The sequence below is a fragment of the Micropterus salmoides genome, unplaced genomic scaffold, assembly GCF_014851395.1.
Source record: "Micropterus salmoides isolate LMB-PRFRI ecotype aquatic unplaced genomic scaffold, ASM1485139v1 Ms_hic_scaffold_6, whole genome shotgun sequence".
NCBI classification, from domain to species: domain Eukaryota; kingdom Metazoa; phylum Chordata; class Actinopteri; order Centrarchiformes; family Centrarchidae; genus Micropterus; species Micropterus salmoides.
In genome coordinates, this window is record NW_024044348.1 from 10548844 (window position 1) to 10560737 (window position 11894).

Consider the following 11894-nt stretch of genomic DNA (forward strand, 5'->3'; position numbering starts at 1 on the left):
ACACTTCACACACTTCACACACAAACACTATAGACCTCATATTATAGGCTTGAGGGTGGTAGAAGATGGATAACTTGCCAAGAGGAATAGTAAAAACAATCAGCATGGGACAGTAGGCCCAGTTTGGTATTTACTGCATATTCAGTATACTAATCCCATTATGTTAGAAGAGCAGCGCTTCGTTATACCATTGGGCTGTGCTTTGACGGACATAATGGCCGATGAGCTATAACCCAGTTCTACCTCAATGTTGTAGCAACAATAATTAGATAGATACAGCTGACAAGGCTTATCCAAAAATTACTTGTGTGTTTTCTAAAAAATTAAGGTCCAGGGTTTCCTGCAAGATAGATTGATAATCACTAGCTGGACCACGTTTAGTCTGCATCAAGTTGAAGTAAGCTTAATATTAAATATCATCAAAAAGTCCAATTTGAGTCCAGATCCATGTATTTGACTTTGATTCCCATGCCTAAATTCTGCACAGCACAGCAATTTATACTATTACGAGGAAGGATATTACTACTCTGGAAAGTTAGTTTGTGTAATTTAATGTTTTCATCATGGCGGTCACAAGGTACACAATTGAAATATTGTGTTCTCATAACAAAGTACCAACAATGTTCATTTCCATGTGTTTGTTTGGCCAATGCAGTGATTTTCCAGATGATAAAGTTCTGCTGCAAAAGTTGAATGAGGTTCATCTTTTTGTTAATTTGCTGTAGGCAACCCTGCTGCATCAGTGATACTGTTCAAATGAATGCAGGGGCTGCATTTTAATTTAACTGACATAGTTAAAACAAGGTCAATTGTTAGAAGGAGACAAGATGCAAACTGTGGTCAGGTGTCGATGTTACATGCTTTGTACACATAACCATCCACCTTATCAATCTAAGCTACGTGGAGTCATTATTCACACAATAAGAGGTTGCTTATCAGGAAACAAACGTTGTGTTGAGCATTTAAAAAAATACGAAGCCAGTCTGGAAGCCATTAGAGAGAAAAAATATACATATATTTAAAATATATTTAAACAGAACTAATGATTTACACACACAATCAGAAGCACAACTGGTGCTAGCGCATTGCTTGCATCCAGACATTTTGAGGATGCCAGAAACTAATTTTGGCCACCACACGGTGCCAGTTGGCCTAATAATAGTGTGCATCAGGAGTCAGTTATGCTCTGAGGTAATATGACGAATGTGAGGTATCCAGCTCAGAATTACAGTGACTCTTGCAAGCACAAATTAATGGGAGGAAACTTTGCACACCACAGGAGCGGTACAGTAGATCACTGTCTTTCTGGGGAAAAAATGTCTTGCTGCCAGACAAGTCAGACAGTCTACAGCTTGTCAGCATGTGTTTTACAATCATAATGTATTTGACCTTTTAATCAAGTGATCACTAAGGCCAATTCTGGCAGTTTTACATAAGCTACAATAGTGGTCGACAATAGGCGGCCCACGGGCCAGAACCGGCCCGCCAGCAATAATATCTGGCCCGCAGCCAGATTGCTTTGATAGCAGAAAATTAAAAGTTAAATAAATGATCTCATGATGATCTCAGTCATGACAGCAACACTTACTCACATAATCACTTCCTCTTAAGTGATTGTGCCTCTAAAATAAAAGCGCAAGAACGTATTTTGCAGCAATGCTTCATGTCCACTTTAAAAAGGGCTTTTACTTTGAAGAGTTCTGAAGGAGTCTCTGGCCTGCTTGACACACCTCTGAAAAAGCCGTCAGTAAACGTGTGACTGGATTCCCCTGAATTTTCTCAGGGAAATGAAAATAAGCGTCCATAGGTTTATGAATGCTGATCAAACGCCAGAACGCGCACACACTGCAGCACAAGCTTTATGTGAGCATGTGCAAAAGCGTCCTTTTATTCAATTTATTTAACAAAGGGGAAAAAAATATCCGCAAAAAGATGGAATTAAACTCACAACCTACCCGTTGGGAGTGCCGCACAGCATAGATTGAGCTAAACGAGCACAGGAATTCATATGATTTATTCTGGCTCGCCATATAACGGCTTGGAAAAATTTGGCCCGATGCCAGACTTATTTGCTGACCCCTGAGCTACAATATACATCACAATAAGAGATACTGATATTTTGTCAGACAATAAAGGTGACACTGTAATTCAGCTTCTGAAAACTTAAAACAATATTAGATTGTAAATGGACTGTACTTGTATAGCACCTTTCTAGACTTCTGACCAGTGAAAGCACTTTATACTTTGTCACATCCACTCTGTTCACATACATTCATGAATTGATGGCAGTGGCTACCATGCAAGGTGCCAATTGCTCATCCAAAACAGAAGCAAACCATTCACACAATTTGGAGTTTAGTATCACACCCAAGGACAATTAGACATGCAGAGTAGCAGAGCTGGGGATCAAACTGCCAATCTTCTGATCACTGTGCTACCTGCTCTAGTTCCTGAGCCACAACTGCCCCGAACAGAAGTGTCATATAATGACACCAGGGCTCCCGCAATGTGAAGTTAACTTGAAGTTGTGGTGACAGTTTGCGAAATAAACGTTTTACTTGTTTGATCCATAACAAGTGGTGAGATTGGTGACCTGGAGTGATTTTCAAATTATTCAACATGGCTTGATTTTAAAGAACACAATGTTTGCCAAGCTATATGATAAGACAGGCATTGATTGATTTAACAGAATCTGATATCAAATTGCTGTAGCACTATGTAATTGTGTAAATCATATAAGTCCCTTACCATTTTTCCCCTCCAGCAGCCACATGTTGCTGAACAGTGTATCCAAACTGGGCTTGTTTAGGGCCTTTGATGATCCTGTGTTTCTTTGTGTCAATATTGAAGCAGTCAAGGAATCCTTGAAAAAGAAAAGAAAGTTTTCATCAGCAGTGACTAAAGAAGAGCTTCATATTCCTGCTATTAATGACCTGAAGTTCAGTACCTAGTTCTATAGCTTTAGTATATCAAGTTTTGAGTGCCACATGATAGTATATCAGTTTTGTAAGCTGATGGTAAAGAGCTTTTCACTACATCCACACACTGAGCCTAAGTTCTCAAACACAAACTAACATTCACATACTGGCAGAACAGTCAGCCAACAACATGGAGCTGACAGGGATTGAACCGAACAACCTTCTGATTAACGGGCAACCCGCTCTATCTCCTGAGCCACAGCAGCCCCGGTTTTATGGATGTCTGCACTGAAAGAAACATTTACGTTAACATTCATTAGACCTCAGCATCTGGCCTAAGTGCAAACTCATCCTTACATCATCCCTACCCTGTCCTGTGTCTGTTTGTTCCTCTGCCCCAGTCTAAACACAGACTTCCCTCATATGGAAACAAATAATTGGATAAGCATTGTAGAGCAGCTGAGCTGTCTGTCACCTTTGCCTGACATTCCTTCATCAGACCCAGAGGAGTTTTGGTTAAGCAGCATAGTATTAACATGACCACCTACATGACCAATGTTTTACTTCCATAACAACTTCTCAATCTGGCATACCTCATCAAAATTTAAGTTAAAGATGTAAAATCTGATTTACATATCAGTGGTGAGGAAGCTGAAAAGGCTCAAGAAAGCTCCATCCATTTGAAGAAATTACAAAACAATCTGCACTATACAAGTACTTAATCTAGGCCTATTGCAACAGCAGTTATAATATTGGTAAAGAGACTCAGCAAGGAGTTTTGTTTTGATATTGCAGTTAATAGATCGAAGCGTGAAATGTAACGTGACAGGTAGTATGATGGTAAGAAGTAAAAGCTGCTATGGGACCTGATCAAAGCAAATCTGTTTTTCCGATCGTGTACTTAAATTTCTCTCACATCACTAGACAGCTTACCAGGTGGTAGAAAACTGCAGAGAATGTCTGTTTTCAATTAAAATACCAGTCAGAGAAGGAATTTTTCAGATTTTGCATGTCACCAAGTTACCCATTATGGCTAATTAATGGTGACAGCATCATTTGGATTTAAATTTCCATCAAAAGAGGAGGACTCTGTGTGAGGACATGGATGTGATGAGATTTTCCTTTTGGGCCAGGAGAAGGGGATAAAACTTAATCATTCATCTGTCTTCTACTTAATCTTCAGCTGATCTCTGTTTCTCCAGTAGCCAGACTGTGTGTCTGTTGATCAATGTTGCTCCATTGATGTTTCAGCTACTGTAAGATCTAGGATCATGTTGACCTTTACACTAAGCCCAATGATACTCTAATCCCAAAATATACTAACTAAGATGAGAAACTATCACTTTTAGCTAAATGAATGCATGAAGAAAAGACAGTAAGAGGGAAAGTTGAGCAGACTTTATGCTTAATGAGACACAGAGGTTTGTTTTGTGGAAACTGAAGACTGTTGCGTGTGTTTTCTGTGAGTATTTTCTCACAGTTTGAGCTGCACAGCTGAGCTGAGAACACAAAGACTGCTTTTAACCAGCCCAAACTCCTCACACTTCTTACATCTCAGTGGTTCTCAGCCACACACTGTTGGGCTTATTCAATCCCTCGCCCTCACGCTAAATGACCCCACTCACAGCTCACTCCCCATCGCTGAGGCACTGGGGTCACATCAAGTTAAGTGAGCATTTTTTTCCCCCTGTCATGGGAAAATGAGTTAAATGTAAACAACAAGGTTAAGGAATGTTTAACAAAGTTGGAAAACAAGTAAAATTCTAATTAACCCACAACTAATGACAGCTGAGGTCAAATTCAAGATAGGCGTACCCATCAGAAATGAATTCATTAGCTTCCATTGGCAGGCTTTAAACTGACTCTACACACCTAATGAACAAAATGTTGTTTACACTTTGCGATTACTTAAACATGTTGAGCCTCTTAATATAATTGCTATTGACCTGATATTGTTGCTGTTATCCAATATCATTATTAATTGTGAGTACAGCATCTGTATTCACTTTTATCCAAATGATACTCGTGTGTTGCCAAGGTAAATCAAAAACCCAAGTTGCCCACATTACATAACTGTCTAGTTGATGTCAAGGACTGAATGTCCTTAAACTCCCCAGACGTAACAATATGTACCAGTCTGCCATTAGGAAAACAGCTGAGCTCCTCACAGGAGCTGCTTGCTTTTTTTGGCTATCCATGAAGAACAATAACTATCAAAGTTTGCCACTGTCAGCTAGATGGACACAAAAAAGGGCATTAGGAGGTTACACAACTATTCCTGTCACTTTTCATATGTACAACTGAGTAAAAGTCAATGAATGCCTTCCAGGAGAGACTGTAATCCAATTTTATATTATAAAGGTTGAAAGGACTCTTCACTCTAAGTAATATGGTTGAATTACTGTATGATGTTACAGCAGTGGTGAAATCCTGTTTTACTGCATCAGTAGGTTAAATTAAATGAAAATAGATCAGTATTTCTGTTGTAAAAATATGATGTTAACATTCAGTCAAATTTGAAAGTGTGTATAAAATACTGTACTGCAGACATATGTTGTACAGCTGCAACTCATCTCAGCTGCACTTTGAAATGCAGAAGAGAGGTAATTCTGAGAAGCTGAAGAAAAATGGTCCCTCAACAGAAATGGGAAGTTGTCTGCATTCCTTAGATAGTGAAATATTTAGTAGTATTAATCAGTTCAAATATCTACTCCCACTGTTCCTCAGCAAGTATCTCTAGCTCTAAACCCAGGACTGAACTTGAGGGTTTATGGACTGCAGGCAGTGTCAAAACCATCATCACCACAATTGTACCACAGTGGAGTGACAGCCACAGATTGAATAAGTCATTCATTTTTCACAGTCAAATGACCAGGAGTTCAAAACACCTTGATTGGCACAACCATAGACCATGTGTTCTGTTTCATGAAAACCTCCATTAAAATAAATCTCTGCCATGTAGACTCCTGTAACTCCATGTAAATATTGACACATTCTCCACCTTGTTCATTTCCTGCCATATGAATGGTTCACATGTTCAGCTGCTGTTTGATCCTAACACCAAACATCCTCCCAAAGTTTCTGTTTAAAAAAATAAATTAAAATCAGTAGGTAACTCTTGACAGGGTGCCATAGCATAAATAATTTTACACATGATGTACAGTGGGCTCATTTTGAAGGCTTTCCATCATTGTTCAACTGAAGCACAAAAACGTTAACAATTACGGTAGCTGATTTAATGCTAGGATTACTTTTAAGTAGTGAAAATAAATTTTCCAAGATGCAATTACAGATAGGCTGTAGTCTGACCAATAAATGACCAAAAGACAGGGACAGGGAAATGTGTCAGGGTGAAAGCATGAGAATGGTAGTGGTCCAGTTTCCATTTCAAGCTACTAATGTGGCAGGGCAATTTAATATCTCCAGTAATATCAGCAACTTCTAACGCAAGGTTGCTGGGTTTCCTGTGTACTGGCTTCCATGCCTAGACAAACAAACCTCACGCCAGTGGCTGCCGGTGCGACCCACATCAGTTCGCTGCTGCCATTGGCCCAACACCAAGCTACAGGAGCTCTACCACAGACCCACTGACACAGAGCAGCCATGCGGGTGCAAACTGTTGGCTTGGAGACATCCTCATCTCAGAAATGCACGATGATGCAGTTCTGTTCTAAGATGATACAGTGTAATATGGTTTAGGATGTAGAAAACCATACGGTAAATCATGATGTTTCCTCTTCTTTACTGCTTTTTAGTCTTTTAGTTTCCAATCAACTCTGTGAATGTGGACACTGCCTTATGACTGCATCTGACTGGTGTTTTGAGGCAAAATATGAGAACAGAGCCTTTGCATAAAATAAAACTCAAAAGCTACAGAAAGTACCGTTTTTCCATTGATCCATTCTGGGTTTCCATTATAATGGTTTTCTCTGGAAAGATACTTAACAATAGACAATATACTTTCAAACATTTTGGAACCTTATATCATTATTACCCCACGCCAACATAAATACACTGGGAGATGCGGGGTATCTAAATCCAGATGTTCATAATACACATCAGCCAACTTGGCACTGCTTAACAAGCTGTTAACCCTCTGAGCCAACAGAAGACCCTCCAGGGACTCAAGCCAAGTCTCTAGGGCAGCCTAATACAGGATGTGCACCACCAGCTATCACACAAAACTACTGTCAAGACATTTGCACAGAGTTAGGAAGCAACAAGTTTGTTATTAGAGAAATAACATGATGTGGACTTACTCAGAGTTAGAAAATGATTTTCTTTTTGGCCAGTGTGACATAAACTAACTGTAACACTAAAACTTCAACAGCCTATAATTATAAATGCTGTAAAACAAAACTACTCTTTATTAATGGGCAGGTATTTTCGTAATGATGCGACAGCAATTCAAACTCTACCGGGACCTTAGAATACTAACTACCACTGGGATTCCTGTTGCTACCAACACATTTAGTCTCAGTTAATGCCAGACAGGACTCACTTTTGAAAATTGGATCCGGACACAGAAAGATCCAAAAGGCAGTTGACACAGCATGATGTAATAGAGGAATCCCTGATTAGGATTCTCACCAAAGTGCAATCAGGATATTTTACAAAGAAAAAAACAGTGTATGTATGTGTGAAACATAACCTTCCACATTATTTGGCAGAGGTAGATTAAATACCTGGGATTGTTGGAGATCCTAGGAAGGTATTTAAAATTGGAAAATTTGGTTATTGAAAATGCAATAATTACATGTAATGATGATTATATACATTGGCCATGGAATTTACTCATTCTATACAAAATGTGTCCATTAAAATCATGCAACAGGAGATTTCACACAAAGCTTGGGTTAATTGTTTAACACACTAATCAACATTTTTATATAAGTTAATGTGCAATGTAAGGGGGGTCACTGAAACCAATCAAAAATGATCACCCTGCTGTAATGATTTATGTGCTGTTTAACCTTTTTTAATCATTGGTTTTGTTTTACACAAATCTACAATTTGTTTCAGTCTCACACTTTCAACAACCACACAACAAACGACAGCTTATTTAGCAAATTCCCCAAACAACACAGATTTAGGTTCAAGTGATAAAGCCCTCTAGCGGCCGCAGGATTGAGTCTTGTCCATTGACAGCAAAGGAGGAAATTGGTAACATTATTGAGCCACAAAGTATGCAGAGGAAGACGTCATCATCATTGGAGGGGTCAACAAAACTGTGGATTGTGTAATACGAGAGATCACTGTATGCTACTGTCATCTTTGGTTTCTTGTAACCATGACCACCCCTGGAACCCAAACCAGCAACCCACCAACAGTAATTTGCAATGATTTTGGAAAGCACAGACACATTACATCATTCTGTTGATAGGGGGGGTCGGAGCAGAAAACTCTTAAATGTGCTGTTTTGGAGAATAGTTACAAACATTGTATTTTGTCATTAAATTTTAGATGACAAGCTCTGATAAACCCACTGTTCATTGCCTGCCCTGCAGCAGACAGACAAATGTAGCAACTAGCTGGTGAAGACAATGGAGCTTCAAACAGCTAAAGAGCCAGATATTTTTCTTAGTTGGTGGAAACCAAAAAAGACATACCAGCAGAGGGAATATTGAACTTACATTTTTCAAGAGGCAGAATAATTACTTCAAAATGAATACAAATGTTGCTCCATGTTGGCCATATCAACTGTATGTGGTGATATTATGTAAGGACTGTGTGTAAGTTTGTTCTAGATTTACAGAAACTGTAAATGCAGCATTAACTACCAAACATGTTATAAGTGGATGATGATACAATTATAGCCTCCTAAATTTCCTTTTGGAAGCCGCCATGATATAATTGCTACCATGCACTTTGAGATTTACCTATTAAGAAAATAATGAACTTGGCCTCTACTTCATTATTATTGGGACACCACATGGAGTATTACTGTTTACTTAATCCAGTCAGAATCTGGCACATTGTAAATTTTGACTTAATTGAACATACATTTTATATTTTGGAAGGCCTCCAGAAAAAGCTATTTTTTATAAGTAGGTCAGTAACTGATTAGCATTTGTTATTGTCATTGGTGCACTCTTCACCTTCTACATCACAATGGAAATCGTAGTGGGAACTTTTCACAACAGCTTAATCATGTCTGCATGGAATTGACATATTGGACCTCTATTAAAAGGAGGAAATCCTAAATTCAAAGAAAATATAAACTTGAGTTGACATAAGCTGCTGGATAGTGCTTATGAGAACAAATCAGGTGAATGTATACATGAAGGACGATGTTCTATCAGGGGAAAAAGTGTGTAAATATATTAGTTTTGCAAATGATGCAAATAGAACCGCTGTTTCCATCTCACATAGATGTGACATCAACATCTATATAGGGTGGCCTTCACTTCGTTATCTGGATGGGATAGTTGGTCCAAAAGTCCTACAATTCCACAGTTAGTCTAAAATGTAGCCTCATTCTTATGTGTCCGCCCAAAACATCCCACACCACAGCCAAGCTTTCCCAGCTTCAGCTACAAGGTCAGTGTCTCCCTCACTGTGGCATCAGTCCAAAACTAGTTTCCAACAAATTCCAAAATCAAACCAAATATTTACAATAGAGATTTCCTCTCCGCCACTCCTTAGTTTTGTATTATTTACCAAATATCTAAATGGAAGATTAATGAATTTCTTCCTGTGAAAAATTCTGTAGACGTGTAGTGTAGTGTAGTGTATACTGTAGACCTCAAACTTTCTGCTTCAGTATTAACCTCAGGGTGATGCAGAATAAGGAATGAATACAGCATCATTGTTGGAAAAAAATGGAAAAACATAATGTTCATGTACAGCATGATGACAACATGCACAGCATTTTTTGGAAACATTGGCCAAAACTTAGTGTGTTTAAACTATGTGGTTACAGTTCACAGTATATTGAGCTCAAAACCTAACCACATAGAGATCTCCATTGTAGCGCCTAATCAGTTGCTTAAGATTCTACAGTATATATAAAGGATGCAGTAGATTTGATTAGCTTTACTTGTATATTGATTTATTTGACTATGGTAAATGACTGAAAAAAAATATATATATGCTTTTGGTGCCTTTTATATACTCTTTGTCTCTCTTTTTTTCGTACTGTCTAAATGTGTTAATGCTATAGTGATTAAACTGGTAATTGACCACTGTTCTGGCTGTGCACCAAAAACTCTCCAGTCACTGGAAACTTGACTGTGAAAACATAGCATCAGCTTTCATTTGAAAGAACATGCCTTCTTCCAATGAGACACAGAGCACCTCTATAGACCTGAGGGGGACAACATATGCTTCAGTAAAGCCACTGAGCTCTTACCATGATACTGGGTCAAGATGTCAGGTTATGAAGTAATTCACATAGGCAGCCATTCATTCACTTAAGATATTCAGATATAACTGTTCCTTCAAGTACAGAATATGTATGCACATTCAGATTTTCACTAAAATCTTAAAATACTAATAAAAACCATATCTTATGTAGCTTTAAAAACCTTTAAAACCAGCAGTCTTAAAGTTTTCAGTTGCTGTTGGAATGGGTCGAAGTATAACTAACAATTAGAGTGCCATTATTATCTTGCTAAGTTACATACAGCTGCATAACACGAGCATGTGAGAATACATACAATACACACACACACACACACACTTAATAAATAACACAAATACATTAACACCTTTCACTCACCTAACTGCTGGCTGCAAATCCAGAGCAGAAAGAGGCAGTAGTACTCCATATGTTTGCCGTTGCAAGCGTGCATGTGTTTGTGTATGTGGTGGGCTGAGGCAAAGAGACCCCCGTGGCAGGCACAGTTAAAGATCCTTCTCTGATTGACTCTAAGTCTAAGTTAAAGCACTGCCTATATCTTGGGGAAGTAGGAGGGGACTGTAGAAGAAGAAGGAGGTCCACTTTGACACAGCAGGCAGGAAAAATCTCTCTCACACACTCATTCAACTCAGGGGTGAATACTCTTAAATGTTTGTAGTGGACCTTCTGTGGTGGATATTTACAGTGGGTACGGAAAGTATTCAGACCCCTTTAAATTTTTCACTCTTTGTTTCATTGCAGCCATTTTCCAAAAATCAAAAAAGTTCATTTTATTTCTCAGTAATGTACACTCAGCACCCCATCTTGACAGAAAAAAACAGAAATGTAGAAATTTTTGCAAATTTATTAAAAAAGAAAAACTGAAATATCACATGGTCATAAGTATTCAGACCCTCTGCTCAGTATTTAGTAGAAGCACCCTTTTGATCTAATACAGCCATGAGTCGTTTTGGGAAAGATGCAACAAGTTTTTCACATCTGGATTTGGGTATCCTCTGCCATCCCTCCTTGCAGATCCTCTCCAGTTCTGTCAGGTTGGATGGTAAACGTTGGTGGACAGCCATTTTCAGGTCTCTCCAGAGATGCTCAATTGGGTTTAAGTCAGGGCTCTGGCTGGGCCATTCAAGAACAGCCACGGAGTTGTTGTGAAGCCACTCCTTCGTTATTTTAGCGGTGTGCTTAGGGTCATTGTCTTGTTGGAAGGTAAACCTTTGGCCCAGTCTGAGGTCCAGAGCACTCTGGAAAAGGTTTTCGTCCAGGATATCCCTGTACTTGGCCGCATTCATCTTTCCCTCGATTGCAACCAGTCGTCCTGTCCCTGCAGCTGAAAAACACCCCCACAGCATGATGCTGCCACCACCATGCTTCACTGTTGAGACTGTATTGGACAGGTGATGAGCAGTGCCTGGTGTTCTCCACACATACCGCTTAGAATTAAGGCCAAAAAGTTCTATCTTGGTCTCATCAGACCAGAGGATCTTATTTATCACCATCTTGGAGTCCTTCAGGTGTTTTTTAGCAAACTCCATGCAGGCTTTCATGTGTCTTGCACTGAGGAGAGGCTTCCGTCGGGCCACTCTGCCATAAAGCCCCGACTGGTGGATTGCTACAGTGAT

The 11894-nt window shown here is 39.1% G+C and overlaps 1 protein-coding gene across 3 annotated transcripts in view; it reads right to left on the reverse strand.

The window, feature by feature from the left end:
• The window catches only part of itga11a (integrin, alpha 11a), a 52913-nt gene extending 42137 nt beyond the window's left edge, over window positions 1-10776 (reverse strand). For 2 of the 3 annotated variants that reach the window (XM_038701588.1, XM_038701587.1), the window contains exons 1-2: window positions 10639-10770; window positions 2749-2863 (exon numbers count right to left, since the gene is read on the reverse strand). In XM_038701588.1, coding sequence (XP_038557516.1) covers window positions 2749-2863; window positions 10639-10711 — 188 coding nt within the window. In that variant the 5' untranslated portion in view covers window positions 10712-10770. Of the gene's footprint in view, window positions 1-2748; window positions 2864-10638 lie in introns of all 3 variants that reach the window. The other variant, XM_038701589.1, reaches the window with a different exon arrangement.
• Between the last annotated feature and the right edge of the window lie 1118 nt (window positions 10777-11894).